At 48.5% G+C, this 18792-nt stretch overlaps 5 protein-coding genes across 7 annotated transcripts; 2 read left to right on the top strand and 3 right to left on the bottom strand.

Moving 5' to 3' along the window:
* Positions 1–59: 59 nt before the first annotated feature.
* On the bottom strand, positions 60–3666 carry cal1 (chromosome alignment defect 1). The gene is made up of 2 exons (XM_070281620.1): positions 3483–3666; positions 60–3425 (listed from the first exon to the last, which is right to left on the bottom strand). The coding sequence occupies exons 1-2, from the start codon at positions 3561–3563 to the stop codon at positions 384–386; spliced, it is 3123 nt and encodes a 1040-aa protein (XP_070137721.1). The 5' UTR covers positions 3564–3666; the 3' UTR covers positions 60–383.
* A 238-nt stretch (positions 3667–3904) lies between these two features.
* On the bottom strand, positions 3905–6320 carry GckIII (Germinal centre kinase III). Its single transcript, XM_017248336.3, has one exon. The coding sequence runs from the start codon at positions 6033–6035 to the stop codon at positions 4200–4202; it is 1836 nt and encodes a 611-aa protein (XP_017103825.1). The 5' UTR covers positions 6036–6320; the 3' UTR covers positions 3905–4199.
* Positions 6321–6686: 366 nt separating this feature from the next.
* PGS1 (Phosphatidylglycerophosphate synthase 1) lies at positions 6687–8652 on the top strand. Its single transcript, XM_017247550.3, has 2 exons — positions 6687–7990; positions 8046–8652. The coding sequence occupies exons 1-2, from the start codon at positions 6929–6931 to the stop codon at positions 8463–8465; spliced, it is 1482 nt and encodes a 493-aa protein (XP_017103039.1). The 5' UTR covers positions 6687–6928; the 3' UTR covers positions 8466–8652.
* Positions 8653–8881: 229 nt separating this feature from the next.
* On the top strand, positions 8882–18235 carry Mekk1 (mitogen-activated protein kinase kinase kinase 4). Of its 3 annotated transcripts, XM_017247548.3 has the most exons (8): positions 11686–11947; positions 12143–12414; positions 12995–13192; positions 13448–14235; positions 14292–14820; positions 14874–17598; positions 17716–17895; positions 17959–18235. In XM_017247548.3, exons 2-8 carry the CDS (start codon positions 12401–12403, stop codon positions 18037–18039), a joined length of 4515 nt encoding a protein of 1504 aa, XP_017103037.2. In that variant the 5' UTR covers positions 11686–11947; positions 12143–12400; the 3' UTR covers positions 18040–18235. The 3 variants fall into 3 exon arrangements, with proteins under 3 accessions (XP_017103036.2, XP_017103037.2, XP_043067877.1); XM_017247547.3 differs by lacking the exons at positions 11686–11947; positions 12143–12414 and adding an exon at positions 8882–9329; XM_043211942.2 differs by having other exon boundaries at positions 11686–12414.
* A 39-nt stretch (positions 18236–18274) lies between these two features.
* LOC108129533 (uncharacterized) lies at positions 18275–18675 on the bottom strand. The gene is made up of 2 exons (XM_017247553.2): positions 18583–18675; positions 18275–18522 (listed from the first exon to the last, which is right to left on the bottom strand). The coding sequence occupies exons 1-2, from the start codon at positions 18587–18589 to the stop codon at positions 18317–18319; spliced, it is 213 nt and encodes a 70-aa protein (XP_017103042.2). The 5' UTR covers positions 18590–18675; the 3' UTR covers positions 18275–18316.
* Between the last annotated feature and the right edge of the window lie 117 nt (positions 18676–18792).

Here is an 18792-nt window from a genome sequence, read left to right on the forward strand (position 1 = left end):
TCTAACACAGAGCCTAACTAGTTCTTCTCCAGAACCAATCCATATCGCTTGATATTTTCGAATATACGATAAATTTAACAATAGCCAATACGAAATTTTGGATAAACTAATATGGACATATGCAGAGGCAGAGAAATGAGAACTTAAACACCACTTTGACACACCAGAAGAATTTCAATTACAATGCGAATAAATCTCTTAAACAATTATTGAATACTTAAGCATACAAATTTATGGTGATTACGAAATGTTTTGAAACGATTATGTTTTTCTATTATCACTATCGACATGGAATTTACGTGAAATAAACCAAAACTCAAAAATACAAACGAAATTATTATTCAACTTAAAGGATAGAATCCTGTATCTGACACAGAGCCTAACTAGTTCTTCTCCAGAACACTGTAAACCAATCCATATCGCTCGATGTTTTCGAATATGTCATCATCGCTGTCACTGGAACTGCAATCGAGCTCGATGTTGGACATTGTCTGGGGATCGTTTTGGGCTCTGATGACGGCGGTCATCTTCGGAGTGGGCTTGTAATAAACCGAGTGGCTGCTATCGAAGCTCTTGCTGCCAATGTGATACTTGATGTACTTGCTAGCCAAGCGCTCGCCAATAATCCGGCCGAGTCCCTGCTCGGTCAGAGTGTAGGCACCGCCGGAGCTTGCCTCGCTCGTGGGGCTGTGCAGCAAGATGCCTTGCTTGGTGATCTTTAGTGGCGGCGGGGTCTTCAGTTCAGCAGTGGTGGAGGTCACAGCCGTGCAATCTGCTTCGCCGTTTGTCGCTAGTTCCTTTTTATCCAGACTATCCTGCGTGCTGTCCAGGTCGATGATCGAAGTCTGCTCCGAGCTGGTCACAGAAGCAACTGTTTTCGGGCCTCGCTTCTTGGGCAGAACACGTTTGCAGGCTGTGTCGTTTGCCAGAGCTGTAGAATTGCAGGCCACGCTCTGGTTGTTGAAGGACCCCTGCGACTGCTCCACCGGCGACTGAGATGCTTGATTTTTTGTGCCGATGCGCTGTAACTGTTCCTCCTGGTATGTTTTCTTTGACAAAAGGAGGGCTTTCTTTAGATCCTCATCGGAATCGGATAATTCGTTCAAATTGTTCTCCTTGTGTTTATTCGACTGAGAGTCCGGACTTATGTTCGTTGTGGCTTCCTTTCGGGGGGGTCTGGTACTCTCTTTCCCTTTCGTTGTCGATTTGGGTTTAGATTCTACCGGATTCGACTTTTTCGGCAACTTCGCTTCTGCCGGATTAGACTTCTTGGACAATTTTGAATTTGTCTTGGGTTTTTTACCCTCTTCAGGTTCCTTAGTCTTTGTTTTAACTTTCCTTTCTTTATTTAGATTTTCTTCTGTCTCCAATTCTTTTTCTTTCCGGGCTTTCCTAGATGGCCTTCCACGAGATTCTGAAAAACTGACTAATCGCCTTCGTCCCAAGACAGGACCTTCTGATGACTCTTCAGAGTCTTCATTGGTTACAGATCTTTCCCGCTCGGCAGTTGTATTGGTCTCCTTCTTTTCTTTTTTCGGCCTTCCTCTTCTCTCTACTTTATTCTCGGAGGTCAAGTCTTCATTGGTTAGAGATCTTTCCCGCTCTGCAGTTGTATCGGTCTCCTTCTTTTCTTTTTTCGGCCTTCCTCTCCTCTGGATTTCATTCTCGTAGGCCAAAGTCTTATCATGTTCTTCCATTTTTAGGGGTTTAATATGAGACACATCAACGGGAATGCGTAAGGAAATACTGCCTGAACTCTTTTCCCCTGATTCTAAAATTGTTGACGATCTTTTAGAGGAAATATGCTTAGACTCTGAAAGACTCCTTTGTTCAAGGGTTTCGAATACATCGGTTGAGTCATTATTCGATAAGGCTTCCCCTTTCTTAGAAGTCGGCTGCCCACTGGAGTCTCTTTTTCTGGGCGTTGCATCGGCAATAACCTCTTCTTCAGCTATTTTGGGTAAGGTTTTTGTCGTCTTTTGCTTGGTGGTTCTCTTCGTCGTTGAGGACGACTTTTGTGATGATTTCAAGCAACTTTTTGGAGTGGTTAAAATTTTCGATTTTTTATCTGCTTCGAAAATCGGTTTCTTAGATCGAGCGACATTCGAATCAGAAGAATCGCCCTCAGATGATATTCGTTCTTTATAATTCAATTGAACTTGGAGCTTAGAACTTGGCGTAACTTTAGATTTGGATGAATGAGGCAGATGACCGCGGTATCGAACCGATTGTGGAGTAGTCCTTTCAACAGCCACTAACTTGCGACACTTACTTGGCGTCTGGTGCGGCGGCAACTCCACCGGACTATTGTTCTCCACAACCCATTCCTCGGTGGAACTGTTGGCAATGTGCACAGCTTGGGAACATAGCCGGTCGCTGTTGCAGCAACTGCATTCGTTCTCGCGCACGCGCGGCCGTATGTCCAGCTCCTGGCGATGGTAGTGACGCATGTGGTGAAAAGAGCGTGAAGCAGAATGCATGTATTCCTCCCTGAGTCCTCTATAGGAACAGCACTGATAGCTGCTCCTGGACAAAGCATATTGTCTGCGGCAATTGCGACAGTCGCAGCCACCAAAGGAGTGGTCGTCTTCGTCACTAGAAGAGGAATCAAATAATGAGGAGTCGGCGCGGCGCTTGCTCAGATGCTTTCGCCGAGAGTGGTGTCCGCCAACAGTGACCGAGAGGCGGCAGTGTCTCGGGCTGGACGTCAGGTAGGCCAGGTGGCGCTTTTTCTCGCGACGTCGGTGCAGCAGGGTTTGCATGTGGTGGCGGTGCTCCTGCTCGTCATCATAAGCGTACTTGGCCCTCAGCTCGTCCCGCTTATGGGAATGTTTTCGGTACATTTTGATGGTGGTCAGATTGGGCAGCTTGTTGGTCATACAACGACGGCTCTGACGTATATAACGTGCGGTATCGATCGAATGCAACGACTCGTTGTCACTTTGGTCGTGATCACTCCATCGCGGCTTCCGTTCATATGGGTATCGATGGTATTTCAGAGGTATAGATTCTCTCTTCTGTTCGGTGGCCTTAATGTAGACGCTGTTGTGGCGTTGCATCCACTCTCCTACGTGCTTTTCAATTTGATTCTCGTCAAAGGTGTCCAGGATGCGGTCTAGCCCTGCCTCCTTCCACTTGCGTTTGTGCTCCTGAACGATGGGAATGGTCTGGTTGAGAATTTCCTCCATTTCGGCCTTGGCTTCGTTGTTCTCACCGGCGCACAACATGAGAGTCAACTCCGCGGCGCTCATATTGGCGGTGACATTATGGATGTTGCCAATGTCCACATTGGCTTCCGGATCGTTATTATCCTCTACCGCTTCTGCTTCCGAATCGTTAGACCCCGGATCCTCCCCTTCATCCTGGAACAGATCCTCGAAGTCCGACGCGTCCAGTTCCTCGCCGTCATCTATACTTTCCAGATGCTGAGGCATTCACAATTAATAGAAGACGCCAATGGAAATAACTGTTTGGGTACTCACCTTTAAGTGGCTCGCCCATTTCTTGGAGCGTTGAAAGGTCAGGTTTTCCAATGTTTCTTCGTTTACCAGTGCCTGAGACATGGTTAGAGGGCATTAGATAGTTGGATTAAATAAGTTGGATTTAATTTAGAATATCAAAAAAGAAATTAATTAAATCGCTGTAAAACATGGCCGAGTTGCCATTAGTGTGACCGTAGTCTGAGCGCCAAACTATGCTGCGAAAATATTCTAATGAAATTTTAAAAATAAAAGTATATAGTCTGTATAAATAATAAAATAAAAATATATGTTACAAATATCCGAGTGTTTGTATCTTTTTTTCTTTGAATTTAATCAATATTTAATTTCTGTTAATTTTAAAACCTGGTGTCGGTGTGACCCATATCTTTGGACAGTGCTGCCCATCACCCGGTAAATTCAAATTATGTTTTGTGTGATTTTTATTCTGAAGTTATATATGTTTTACATTAGATTAATATTGCAGATAAACAAACGAATACATATTGTATGCTTAAATAACTGTTCAATTGAAATACATGTACATCGCTCCCGCTTCTTCGTTGGCCACTGAATGTCGGAATATGTTTCGGTTTCAGTATCTCCGGTGTCCCGGTGTCTCTGCTCTCTCAGCTGCTTTTCTCGTTAGATAAAGTGTAGTGTATATAGTAAGATTGGTTGATTGGAATCGAATTTAGTTGCGGCTGGCCACTACCGCCTCTACTTTCGGTTGCGTATGGCGCGGTCAATGATCGTGTTAATGCGCGTCTCCGAGTAGCCCGGCACTAGCATGTGGATCAGTTCCTTCATGAAGAGGTCGCTCACTCCAGGACTGGAGCGTTCGGCTAGTTCGAATACGGACTTCAGGTCACCGATGTCGCTGCCCACACCAAGGTTACGCCCGGCGCCACCAGGTCCTGCCGCGCTGGAAGAGTACTTTCGTTGGATGTCGGTCAGCACGGGGAATAGGAAGTTGTTCAGACAGGCGCTGTTGGTCTGCACAAGACGTTGACCCGTTCCAGTCTTAGTATGATTGGTGGTCACATGTGGCTCGTCGTTGTTGATGCTGTTATGGCTGCTGGTAGCAGCGTTTATTGCCTGGAATGATTCGCGTTGGCTGCTGCGGCGCTGCTGCTGCTCAGCCGAAGACAGATTGGAAATCGGAGCCTGTAGGGAGGCGCGTCGGTCCTCCATTTGATCCAAGGCAGCGGCGGAGCGCGATTGGCGTAGTTCCGGTTTGGAGCTGGAGCGTTTTGCCTGCAGATCGCTTGGCGGAGGAGCTGCGTTCAGCATGGTGGTGGTAGCGTGCTTGTTGCTCAAGTTGCTGTGGCTAATATTGTTGTTATTGTTGATAATGTGGTTGTGGTTCGGAGGCTGGGCGGATGCGGATGTAGATGCCTCGTTGGCTGTGATCACAGCCACGGAAGCGGCTGAGGCTGGCGAAACAACGGCAGCCGAGGCGACGGTGGAGGAAGAGGCCATCACGGATGTGCCGGCTGGCGAGTGTGTGGTCTGCATTAGCTTCTGCATGGTGAGCTCGTGCTCCTGGAGCTGGAAGCTATTAACGCCCGCCCGCGGAGCGCTGTTGATGTGCAGTCCCTTGACAGTCATAATCCAGGGCTCGTCCTGGCTGCTACCACCCTGCTTGGCATCGGAATCTGAATCGGAGTTCTCCGACTCCGTCTCGCTCTCGTCACCCTTGGACAGCTTCCACTTCTTGAAGCGATCGATCAGATCAATCAAGTAGGCGTTTTTCTTGGCCTTTTTGATAAACGGATACTTGAGCAGTTCCTTAGCTGTGGGCCTGTTCTCCGGGTCCTTGTTAAGGCATGCCTCGACAAAGTCCTTAAAAGACTTGGTATAATTTCCCGTCAGCTGTGGCGGATTGTTCTTCGGAATTAGGAAGAGTACGCGCATAGGGTGCAGCTCCGAGTTGGGTGGCTCTCCCTTCGCCAGCTCGATGGCCGTTATACCCAGCGACCAGATGTCCGCCTTGGAGTCGTACTGCGATTGTTTAATAACCTCCGGTGCCATCCAGAAGGGCGTGCCCACAAACGTGTTTCGCTTCGACGTAGTGTTGGTCAATTGTCCAGCAACACCAAAATCGGCCAGCTTGACGTCGCCCTGCTCGCTGAGCAGGACATTGGCCGCCTTAATGTCGCGATGCAGCTTACGCTCGGAGTGCAGGTAGTCCAGGCCCTTGAGCACCTCCCGCAATATGATTCCGATGTGCATCTCCTCAAAGGAGCCGGCCTTCATCAAATCGAGGGCAGAGCCTCCACCCAAGTACTCCATGATGATCCATAGCTTGGTGCCTTTCAGAAAACTGCCATAATACTTGGTCACGTATGGTGAGTCGCACTGCGACAGCACCATGATCTCTTGCTGGATGTCGTCGATCTCATCCTCGGCCTCCTCCAGGTCGATTATCTTGATGGCCACCACCTGCTGGGTGCGGTTGTCGATGCCCTTGAACACCTCGCCGAAGGAGCCTTTGCCGATGCGCTCCTGCTTGGTGAAGATCAGCTCCGGGTCCACTTTCTCCGTCCAGGACATCTTGCTGCCGAGTTCCTCGTTACCCGTTCCTGTGATTCTCTCTGTTGGCAGACTGCGCTCTTTGACTTGGCTTTTCTGCTCGAACTGGACTGAAGTGGACTGGACTGCTAGTGTCTGGAGGCTATCGCTGTCGCTGGCGTTGCTCCTCAATTGTAAGAACGAGTTTTTATCAATTGACTAATAATTTTTTCGTTTCTTAATCCGAAAAATCTCTCTTTTTTGTTTTTTTGCTGATTTTTTGTTTTTCGGAACTGGCTCCGAACTAGTTCGCAAACCTTATCCGTTATCCATTTATCCGGTTCGTAATTGCGTTACCGGTTAGTGAGTAAAGGCTGCACTTCAGACTGAAAATAAAAGCATTTGTTAATGGAATTTAAAAATTTTTCAATTAACTGTATTAACTTTTGATAAAGCTGATTATTACATAACGGGTAATATTTGCTTTAATATAATTAGACGGAAAACTTTACAATTATAGTTACTGTAGCCCAGTTTCTTATAGTAATTTTGTAAAGGAAGTTGTTATTTAAAAACGTTGTTTTTAATATTCATTTATATATTTACAGACTAATAATAAAAAATAACTTTTATTTACATTATTTTTCAAATTTAGGGGCTTCTGTGGCCCGTTTGAAATCATATGTTCGGCTCAAAAACCATTTACCAACACGACAACCAGAACCAAGCACGCTTTGCAACACTCCCACCTGGTGTAGCCCGGAAATATTTACGTGCTGAAATCCCAAGTTTTGAGCCCTAAAACTCGCGTCTGATGAATGGAAGCGAACACCAGATAACGTTTAGCCGACAGTGAACAATGCGCAAGAGTCCTACAGGCCCCCATCACCGTTCGTAGTTAAACCGCCAAACGACGCCTCCTGCCGCACTACATAATGTTCTATCTACGTCGATGGTTCAGCCAGGAGCTGGCTCCGGCCACCCACGGTGATTTCCTCGGATGCTTGCAGCAGGCTCCTAGCTTGTTGGCCAACGGATTCAGTGGAGCACCCGCCCTGGAGAGCCTCACGTGGTTACACAATCTTGCTCCGTGCTTCCCGCTGCGCGGCGACCAGATCAGAGTCATCCATGAGCCTCAACAATTCTACGATACTCTGGTCCAGCGCATAGCCCACGCCAAGCGCCGGATCGTCTTGGCCAGTCTCTACTTGGGAACCGGTCAGTTGGAAAACGCGATGGTGCAAAAGTTGCGTCATAGTCTGAAGTCTGAATCCTCCTTGAGGCTCAATGTGCTCTTGGATTTCACCCGTGGGACTCGTGGAGCCCACAACTCCAAGACAATGCTACTGCCTTTAGTGCGCGACTTTGCCAGCCAGGTGCAACTCTCCCTCTACCACACTCCTGATTTGCGTGGCATGACGAAACGGCTGGCGCCTCCTCGTTGGAACGAGCTCTTCGGGCTGCAGCACATGAAGGTTTACCTCTTCGACGATGCGGTGATTATATCCGGAGCGAATCTGTCCAACGATTACTTTACCAACCGCCAGGATCGCTACATACTCATCGAGGACAAGCCGTTGGCCGATTTTTATGCCCAGTTTATAGAGAGAGTGCAGGAATTTAGTTTGGCGGTTGCGCCAGATTCCAGCGAAGGGCTGCACCGAAACTGGAAAATACTGCCGTACGAGGGTACCAAAGATCAGTTTATTCAGTTGGCCAAGCAACGCATTGCGGACTTTGTGCAAGAGACCTTTCAGCGACAAGCGCGTGTCAGAGAGCAAAATCCACAGGCAGATACATGGGTGTTTCCGCTGCTGGAGATGGGGCAAATAGGAATACATCACGACAGCGTGGTGACGAAACGATTGCTCTCCAATTGCGTGGCAGGATCAAGGCTCAAGCTGGCCACGGGTTACTTCAATCTGACGCAGGAGTATATGGACACCATAACGCACAAGTGTCTGGCACAATGCAGCATCCTGATGGCTCACCCAAATGTAAGTTTTCCATGCTTCACTCCCCTTATGCTAAATTAATCCTCTTCTTCCCCAGGCGAACGGTTTCCAGGGCGCCAAGGGAGTAGCTGGAGGCATTCCGGCAGCCTACACCTTGATAGCCAAGAGCTTTTACGAGAGTTTGGTGCGCCGGCAACAGAATCACCGCGTCAACTTCTTCGAGTACGAAAAACCCGGCTGGACATACCACGCCAAAGGCTTGTGGTACTACCTCCCCGAGGCGCGGCTTCCAAACCTCACTCTGATTGGCTCCTCGAACTTTGGCGAGCGGTCTGTCAATCGAGATCTGGAGACCCAGGTATGCCTGGTGACGGCTAACAAGGATCTGAGCCAGCGGCTGCAGGCCGAGGCAGACCGGTTGTACGACCTGGCGCAGACGGCGGAACGGGAGATTGTCCTGCGACCAGTGCCTCGCTGGGTTCAGGCCGTTGTCCGCATATTCAGGAATTTTTTCTAGGCTTGTCGATATAATAGTTCAATTTTTTTCGTTTTTGTTAAGGCCCAATCCCAAATAGTTACTGTAGTTCTTAACTCTTGTTTAATAATTGCCCTGGGCAAGTGAGTGTTTCTATTATCCGTAAACGTTGCTTTTGTACACAGGCTAGAGTTTGTTACTAAATAAATAAAATTTCCAAAAAAGTGCCCTTATCAGTTCAGATGCTGACCTCGTTCTCTCGTACTAGTAATGACTAATAAAAAGTTAGTGTTATAAATTAAAAAGATTAAATATGTATGTAAATGCAAACATAACACATTTTTGAAAAGCCCTCCCAAGAGTATCTGGAAAAAAGTATCTTTTTGGTGGTTCCTAACACCACTTTGTCAGCTGTTGAGATACATTTTGTGCTTTCCAGCACTTGAGCTTTGCAGTCAGCTGGTATCCGTAGTTTACCTGGATCCAGCTACGGAGCAACGAGCTGCGCGTTATGTCGTCTGCTCGCCGTGAAAGTTAAATTAAAATAAATCTGATTATCGTCGCAGCGCGTGCTAAAAAGTGTGTGTGTGTTGGTGTTGGTGTGTGAAGAATGTGGGATTGTGTGCGTGCCCGAGCGTAGAATTCCAAGAATAATAATAAAAAAGAAAAGATATATTTCGCGAATATGTCAAACAATCGCCGAAGAGTTCGCACAATTGATTACCTGGCGCTCCAGCAAACCCTGCAGCTCCAGCAAAAAACGCCGGCCCCAAACGGGGCGGAGGCGAAGGCGAAGGCGGAGGAGGATGGCAATGGCAACGAGGGAGCACCACCAGATACGGGCCCGCCCCCCGTGCCGCCCATACGACTGCGGCGGGAGAAGAGCGTGGACGAGGATGTGGCAAGGTAAGCCGGAACACCGGGTTTTCCCATCGAAATCGACCAAGACTCCACTCACGTAACAACTTGCTCAGTTTTGCTGGCTGGCTGGCTGGCTTGGACGCTTGCATTTCACCAGATTTTAATTGTTAAAACGTAAACAACGTGTTTTTTTTTGTGGCTCGATGAACCCGAGAATTTTGCAAACTGCAAGACAGCCACAAAAAAGTCAATTCTGGCCGAAATTGAAACTGAACACTTTGTGTACAGCGCAATTACAAATATGCACACACGGCATGGCATACACACGGAAAAAGGGTTGTATCTCGCGGATGAATTTCATGTTTTTATACCAAAAGTTGCACAAGACTTTCAACTCTTATGAAATAGGTTTAAGGAACTCTGTTTAAGATTTAAATTCTTAATGATTGGTTTTAAAACTGAATAATTGATCATCTTTTTTTTTTCGTGTGCAAAACATTTATCGTGGCATGGAGTCTTCCAAGATATTTGCTGATAACGCTTGGCGGTGGCCTGATAAGATACACACAAACACACTAGAAGATACGCTCACCTTTTCAGTTTGTTCTTGGCCCGGTGGCTTATTCATACATATACGAATTTTTTCCTTTTTTTTTGTATTTAGTTTGATTTGTTTTTCCTGTTGAGGCATCGATGGATTCGCACGAAAAACGAATGTGTCGCATGTTGGCATGAAAATCGCTGCAGATATAAATCTGAGGCAGCCTGGCACCTGTTTGTTCCTATTGAAATTAGGTGAAATTAATGTGTCTGCTGGTGCTGGTGCTGCTGCTGCTCTCTCTCTTCATCTTTATCTCCCTCTTGGCTGTTCGCATACCTGTTTTTTTTGGAGGGGGGGTAAGCCTCCCAGGTAAGGCGGTGGGGACAGCCACTGGAAGTTAAAACGCGTTTAATACGTGCGCTTGCCCACTCTGCTTTGTAACCTCTTTCGTTATGCGAGCCGGACAATTCTGCTTTGAAATCGAATTCGCTTTCTTTGCGAGTTTCCAGAGCTTTGTTTTGGGTTATTTTATATATTTTGTCACCGAGTCACCAAATGAATGGAATTCCAATAGCGAAGGTCTCCCCTCGCGATCTAAAAGAGAATAACAGTAGATCGCTCTCTTGCAACACTCGTACTTGAACTTGCAGGTGTCTCCCCACAGCGAACACCCCACTCGCTCCCACATGCGTGCGATACAATCAGTTGGTTTTCGTCTGTTTGATAAGCATAATTATGGCAAGTACATAGCCGAAAACATTTCCGCATTACGTACCACCACCACACTCACATACAGGCCTGCCATACACGTGCCGCCGCCATTAACAATAATTTTAGATTTACGAATAGGTACTACCTATGTATGCACCAATTTTGAAATACAATGTTTAGACAAGGGAATGCTTTCCAAAATATTATTTGAAAAATGTACAAGAAACATGTAGTTTGTGGAATAATTCTATAAATAAACGGAATCTTATTCCCTATTTGCCTGCATATCTCACCAACGTCAGCTGGGTAACCATAAAAAAAACAACGTTATCGGTCAGTGGGGGAAAACGATCGAGATGACTCATCCAAAGACGTCTATTGTGTCTCTCAATGGTGTCCACGGGGCGTATGTGTAATATGTAAACGAAACCACCGTATGCATATCAAGTATACGCACCGTTGCTCACGTGACTTCTCGCTAGAAATGCCATTTTGGGTGTATACCCATTAATATTGATAGACTCTGCCTGAAGTTTGATTGACTGATTTGATTTTCTGCCTTCGTATCGATTCCTTCGATTTGCAAAAAGAAAACTTTTGCCAGCTGGCGCACATACTGAGGCTCCCACCACCTCACGCTGTTTGTGTAAACACAGCTAATTAGCTAACGAGCGCGTACATAATAAAATTCAATAAATTAATAACAAATAGTCCCGAGTCGATGCCAATTACAAACCACAAACAAACGCGATGGCGCCCACAAGCGATCAGATTGCTCTTTAATTCAACAAGCCACCAACTTGCGTTCCACAGCCGCTTGCTCTCTCTCTGGGGGTCTCTCTGCGGGGGCCACCCACTAGTTGCTCTTCGCTGTTGGCTATAATCAATAGTGGTGGCTCTGGCTAAGAGAAAATATGCCAGATCATCGTTACAAAAAATAAACTACAGCCTGACCTTGCCTAAAAAAAAACTAAGCTAGTTACTTTTTTTTTAGTTTCTAAGCGCAATTCTAATCTATAATTAAATTGGTATATATAATTTGTTGTATATAATTACTATTTATAAAAAAAAGCCAAATAGTCACCACTGGGAAACAATCGGATGCGTCGGACACTCGACATTTGCGCGCTAAGTTGAGTTCTCGGCGGTGGAGCAGTCGTTTTGGGGCCGACACCGCGTCGTGGTCGTCGCTGGCGGAGGGACACATATACTCGCATATAGAGTTTATTCGCGGATCCATATAGTATACGCCTCGGTGGAATAGATGGGGAACATTCTTGTTAAAAGTGCTAATAAATTGACTGCGGCAGCGTTATGAAATTCGAAAGGGTTCGGCGTGCGAATTGCGGCTGCCATTTGTGATAAATCCCGAACTGCGGAAGATAGTGCTTAAATAAACCCCCCCCCAGCAGTAAATACATACGTATATATATTACCGGATCAGAAGGGGACCCGGGGACCAGTCATCGTTCGCTGGTTCCCCCGTCTAAAGTTCTCTCCACCAGCTCTGTAATTGTGAGCTGTCGCTTTTCCTTTTTTTTTTTATTTACTCTCTGATCGGTGAATTGTTTTTTATTTTCGTTTTTCATTTGTTTTTACCCGAGAGTTCCCTCGAGTGTTGTGCCGTGCAATTAGATGTACATAAATTGGCGGAGGGGGGACTCCGATTCACAATCTGCGAACCCACTCTCGCACCCACCGGAGAGCTGGATCGAGGCGATAGAACACAAATTTTAAAGCCGACTATCAACAAGTTGAGGCAGAGAGTTCACAGCTTTTAGAGTGCTCTTGATTTCTTGTTGTGACTTTTGAGATTTGGGGAAAATTGTGCATCTGAAATCGTGAAGCCGGCTCTTCAAGCACAATGCGTCGGAAAAAGTGAGTATCGATGGAAGGGTTATTGGGGCTGATGAAAGAATGTGGTACGATTTGCTAAACAATTGAAACCCTCGATATCGGCAGTTTTTTGTTGCTGAAGAATAAATCAAACCAACACTCAAATTAAAGCATAATCACAGGCGTGACAAGCGACCTGTCTGCAGCAGCAGCAGCACCAGTGTGATAAGATAAAACTCCTACCTACCAGCCTTACCCATACCTCCCCCAATTACCACCCTATTGAGGTTTGTGTGATGCACTAACATTAAATGGGTTACCTTTAAAAAGGGCTTAGAATTTTATTATTCTAAAAACTCTTCCTGAAAGATAAGTGTTTTTATTTAAAAATACTCACTTTCTCAGAGATCTAGAGAAGCTTATACCATATCATATTATGTGTGAAGGGTTTTACTCATCGACTTCAGTTTGATTCCCCCGAGTGTAGTCACTATATTTATCTTACTTATCAACGATTAGTTAGTACTTGTCCCCCGGCCCAATTAGCAAAACAATTAGGGCAATCCCAGGGCTTTAGATTATTGCCAATAAACTCTGAACCATGACATTCATCCCCTTGCAGAGTGGAATACCGTGTGAAGCAGACGCCGACGCGACCGCTGCAGATGGCCGGCCGGATTGGGGCCCTCGAGGAGGACATGCCGCCAGAGGATGAGCTGACGGCCCACTATGAGGCGTTCGGCACCACGCCACCCCGCACTAGGCTCAAAATCAAAAACCGCGACTGGGAACGCAAGCAGAAGGTGGCCAATGTGGCGGCGTAAGTATTCCGATTCCAATTAGGTGTAATCCATATGGCATATAATATATGGCATGGTCGTGATAAGGGTTTGCGTCCGTGCTATGTGCGTGGTCCGCACTAGTAACGAAAGCAGACGTACTCCACTGCCATATGCCACCATATGCTTTACCCGACAGGTGCCATCTCTATGGCTGATGTCATCACTGATTGCCGGTTGAAATTGTTGCGGATTTCAAAAATGCATTAAACGCCTTTTAATGAATGCCTTTTCAGTTCCACAGACTTACCGGCCAGTGCCAGTGGCACCCCCAAGAAGGGCATGACTAGGATGGCCCGCTCCCGTGTCCTGCGGCGCAACACCATGGACTGTGCTCTCCTCAACGAAATGTTCGTAAACGAGGAGAACAAGCGGACGGACAAGCGGTTGCAGTCCCTTCTCCGCGACTCGGAGAGGGAGATGAAGAATTCGCTGGCCACGACGGCCGTGGCGCCGCCCCGTGGCAACAGCTTCCATGAGACTGCCAATCCGCTCGAGTCGCTGGATAAGATCATGCCTCTCAGTTCGGACAATGCGCCTCCCATCCCGCTGCGCATCGCCTCCAAGGTGGTGGAGAGCTGTAATCGGTATCGCTGCGTGTCGTCGCGCCCCATTGGCTACCGATCCTCTGCTCCTCCGCTGGCTTTTGCCGCCCAACTGCCAGCAGGCTTGCTGAGGCCCGATGGGAGAGCCTCCGCTGGACTGGGAAAACGCAAGGACTTCCATGAGACGTTCGCCAATCTGATCAAGCTAGGCAGTGTCGACCGGCAGGATGCCAAGCCCTCCCAGGAGGAGCACACCTGGCAAACGGAGCTCAAGGATCTCATCTGGCTGGAGTTGCAGGCTTGGCAGGCTGATCGAACTGTCGAGCAGCAGGACAAGTATTTGTTTGAGGCACGTCAGGGTGTCTCCGATCTGCTCACTCAGATCATCAGCTACAAGTTCCAGCCACGATATCGTCGGGAGCCGAGCCTAATCAGCCTGGATAGTGGAATTCACTCCGACAGCAATTCCAATGCCAGCTGTAAGTCTTTAGAAGGATCACCTTTTGGGATAAATACTAACTCAAAATCTTTTCAGCTCCTCTGCCCAGCAAACTGTGCCAGGGCTGCTTGTCCTTGTACTGCAAGGACTGCATGGACAACCAGGAGTTGGCTTTGCGCGAGGTGGAGGGCATGCTGACACGGTTGGAGGCAGCGGAGGCTCTGTATCCCTCTTCTCAGGCCATGGGAGCACTGCATCCCATCTACAAGTCGCAGAGCTTCGTGGGGCGCATAAAGTCCATGTGCCTCTGGTACAATATTACGAAGCAGAACAAGCTCAAGCTCAGTATTTTGGGCAAAATCCTGGCCAGGCTGCAGGATGAGAAGTTTTCTTGGCCAGTTTGCACTTCATCCTACATCGCCTCCGACAGCGGCAACTCGTCTGCCTCAGGTGTGGAGAACGACGATTCGGCAGTCAACTCGATGGACTCCTCCAAGCCGCCCAGCGTTGCAGGATCAGTTTCGCGCAAAGGTTGCCGCAACGGAAGCGTAACAGCCTGCCACAAAGTGCAGTTTATGCTGAACGATGAGACGCATGTGCCTGGAGAGACCTCCAGTAGCAATGAGTGAGTCCTTCAACTAATCAAACTTAAGCTGTAAATAATACTCTCCTTTGCAGATCCACTTCCACGGAGATTAGCCAGCTGTCGAGCGAGTGCTCGCACGGGCAGTTGCGCAAGGGTTCCATGCATGACATCAACATCTTCAGTGTGGAGCCGTTGGGCACGTGCAGCAACGACGGCAGTGGAGAACAGTCATCCGCTCTGTACCGCAAGTTCATCGAAAATGTATTAAAGAGCCGAGGACTGGCCAAGTCCTTGGCCTTCCTCCACAAGCTACACAACGTGGCTCTGTACAAGGCACACATTGCTCTGGAAAAGCCCGGAATCGACGACTTCGACACCGAATCGGATGCCGAGTCAATTGAAGAGGATGTGCCACGGCTGGATCCGCAGATCAGTCGCGAGCAGGTTGTGGAGCTGCGCACCTACGGCTACTGGAGCGAGGAGGCGCAGTCCATCAATTTGCCGTCTTACATTCCAACCTTTGTGTTTCTGAGCGGCATTCCCTTGCAATTCATGCACGAGTTCCTGCGCATGCGCCTGGAAACGCGACCAGTCCGACCAAATCCCCTGAGTCTGGAGCAGCTGATGAAGGAGCTGCGGGAGGGCCTGACACTGGCATTGACTCATCGGGAGCGCTATCAGCGTCACATCACCACGGCCCTGGTGGAGAATGAGGCGGAGCTGGGCAGTTACATTAGCATTTTGAATCACTATGATGCCACCGTTAGGAAAACGTTCGAGTTGTATCTGGACTATATCGATCAGTTGGTTCTGGTGGCTGTTCCCGAGGGAAACCAGAAGTCTGTGCTGGAGAAGGAGTGGATGTTCACGAAACTAATCAGTCCAATGATAACCGGAATGCACACTCTGGCCTCGCAGAAGTTCTGTGGGATCATCAGCAAGTTGTTGCGAAATATCTCAGAGCGCCTGGTCAAAAGAACCGAGGAGCTGGACAAGCAGATCGAGGTCACCGCTGACAGCGATGACAGCGAGGAGGTCAAGTGGCAACTGCTGACCATATGCCGGGAGACCCAACAGCTGCTAACCGTTGAAAGGGAGCGCTCCATCAAGGTTCTGTTCTTTGCCAAGACCTTCTGTCGGGACGTCGAGACGACGGACTTCCATAGGGAGCACTATGAGCACGATGTGGCCAACCATCAACACGATTTCATCTGCTCGGATGTAAAAGCGGCGTTTAAACTCTTACAGCACGATGTCCTGGAGGTGCGCAACAAACTGACGTCCATCATCCTTGGCGTTCAAAACCGCTGCTGCCTCAGCAACATGCGAGACCTCGATGAGCAGGACAAGCTGGCGGTGTTGTCGCGATCGCGCGAAATTCTGCACCAGGGTTACAAGTTTGGTTTCGAGTACCACAAGGACGTGATCCGGTTGTTCGAGCAGCGCATCATGGACCAGAAGGACAGCGGTGCTTACACGGTTGATCTGGCACTGGGCATTATTTCCTATGCCAAGATGTGGATGCACTTCGTGATGGAACGCTGCGAACGAGGTCGTGGCATGCGTCCCCGTTGGGCCTTCCAGGGCCTCGAGTTCCTTATTCTTGCCTGCGATCCGCAGATCACCCAGCACCTGGACGAGCACCAGTTCGAGGAGCTCAAACAGCAAATGGACCGCTGTATATCGCACGTAATTGGCATCACCTCGGAGCCGGAGAAGGTGGCCAAAAAGAAAGCTTCGCCACGCACGAGAAAGACCTCCTCACCGGCCACCTCACGCTCGAGAACACCAACCCGAACTCCTATGTCTGCGGGAGTCGTCCTGAACCCAAACACACCGCCACTTCAGTCGCCGCCGTATAACAAACTTCTGCACCCGCAGTTTAGCTTAAAAGAGGACATGCTTCAGCAGTCTGGAAACACCTATAGCTCCATAGATAGCACCGACTACGTAGACACGCCCTGTCAAAGAAGTCCCAACGGAGAGCTCCGATTACTTGTTCCCCAAACGCCGCCCACACCGGCCTCTTCCGGAAAAGGCAGCATCGAGAGTACCCCCTTGGCTTTGCGGCAGGAACGGGTGAGAGATGCGGTAAACCGTCTGGACTTGGATCTGGAGGAGAGGTTACGGGAGCGCAGGCTCATAGGCCAAGTGAAGGCCCTAAACTCCACCGACAAGGTGCACATAAGGGCACGTAGTGTCAACTTCAGGTGGCATCGCGGAATCAAGATTGGTCAGGGCCGGTTCGGCAAGGTCTATACGGCTGTTAACAACAACTCGGGCGAGCTGATGGCCATGAAGGAGATCGCCATCCAGCCGGGAGAGACGCGCGCCCTGAAGAACGTGGCCGAGGAGCTAAAGATTCTCGAAGGCATCAAGCATAAAAATCTGGTGCGTTACTACGGCATTGAGGTGCACCGCGAAGAGTTGCTCATCTTCATGGAGCTGTGCTCTGAGGGAACTCTGGAATCGCTAGTAGAGTTAACCGGAGGTCTGCCGGAGGCCTTGGCCCGACGGTTTACCGCCCAGCTACTGTCCGGTGTGGCCGAGCTCCACAAGCACGGAATCGTGCATCGCGACATCAAGACTGCGAACATCTTCCTGGTCGACGGCAGCAACAGCCTGAAGCTGGGTGACTTTGGATCGGCGGTAAAGATCCAGGCCCACACCACGGTGCCTGGGGAACTGCAGGGCTACGTGGGCACACAGGCCTACATGGCGCCGGAGGTGTTTACCAAGACGAACAGTGACGGACATGGCCGAGCAGCCGATATCTGGTCGGTGGGCTGCGTGGTGGTGGAGATGGCCTCGGGCAAGGTGAGTGATTGGATTCAAAGATAAGCACTGCTACGTAAGGGAAAGATTAGTCTGCCCTTGTAGAGTCTATTTCACAATGTTGAGTTAATCACGGTATTTTTCCTTCTTTACCCACAGCGTCCTTGGGCCCAGTTTGATTCCAATTTCCAGATCATGTTCAAGGTGGGCATGGGCGAGAAGCCGCAAGCTCCGGAGAGCCTCTCTCAAGAGGGACACGACTTTATTGACCACTGTTTGCAGCACGATCCCAAGCAGCGTTTAACGGCCGTGGAGCTTCTGGAGCAGAACTTTTGCAAGGTATAAGCCCCTCGGATTAATCTGGAAAGAGTGAAACCTACAATAATTTCTTTATTCTTGCAGTATGGCCGAGACGAGTGCAGCAGCGAGCAGTTGCAAGTGCAGGTGCGCGGCTCCTTCCGGCGGAATGTGGCAACCAGCTAATTTTGGCCACGGTGCTTAAATATCGAACACCTCCGTTTGTTTTATTGACCACACCCGTACATATGACCCAAGCATATGCACACCGGTGGGCAGTTATGTCTAGTGTCTAGTTTATGTGAATGTCATCGCCTAGTTTTATGTTGGACATTATATAACCCGTATGAAGTAAACACAACAAACACACCTTACTACCGTATCCCGAGTCGTTTAATTTAGAGTAAAAAGTACGTGTAACTAGGTATAATTGCCAATGGAATCTTTAATTTTGTAACACCATTTAGTAGATGGGGTATATTGTGCTTTCCAAGGGAACGGCCGGAGTAGAGGAGGCAACTGGAGGTCCCTCCTGGGCAGTGGAGCTACCGCTCGAGGGAGATCCAGTCGGCGGGGTTGGATCCGGAGGCGATAGGCTGGAGAATTGGCCCATGGCCCAGGGGGCGTAGATCGCGAAGATCAGGCAGATGCTGAGCAGCAGATTAAGGACTGCAAGGACATGCAAGAGTTTATAAAACTTGTTCCTTCGAATCCTTTAAAGTTACTTACATTTCATGTTGATTGTATTTCCACAACTGTTGACCGGACGTTGGGGCCTGGCGGTTTTTATGGCTTCTGCGAGAGACCATGGCTATATCTCTTTTTATAATTAATTAAATAACCAAAATACTATATCTGGCTTGGGTTTATCGTGGCTCGCTTATCGGGTATATTCCTTGGATTTGGATACCACGAACTGCCCAACAAAGAACTATTTTT

The sequence above is a fragment of the Drosophila bipectinata genome, chromosome 3R, assembly GCF_030179905.1.
Source record: "Drosophila bipectinata strain 14024-0381.07 chromosome 3R, DbipHiC1v2, whole genome shotgun sequence".
NCBI lineage: Eukaryota > Metazoa > Arthropoda > Insecta > Diptera > Drosophilidae > Drosophila > Drosophila bipectinata.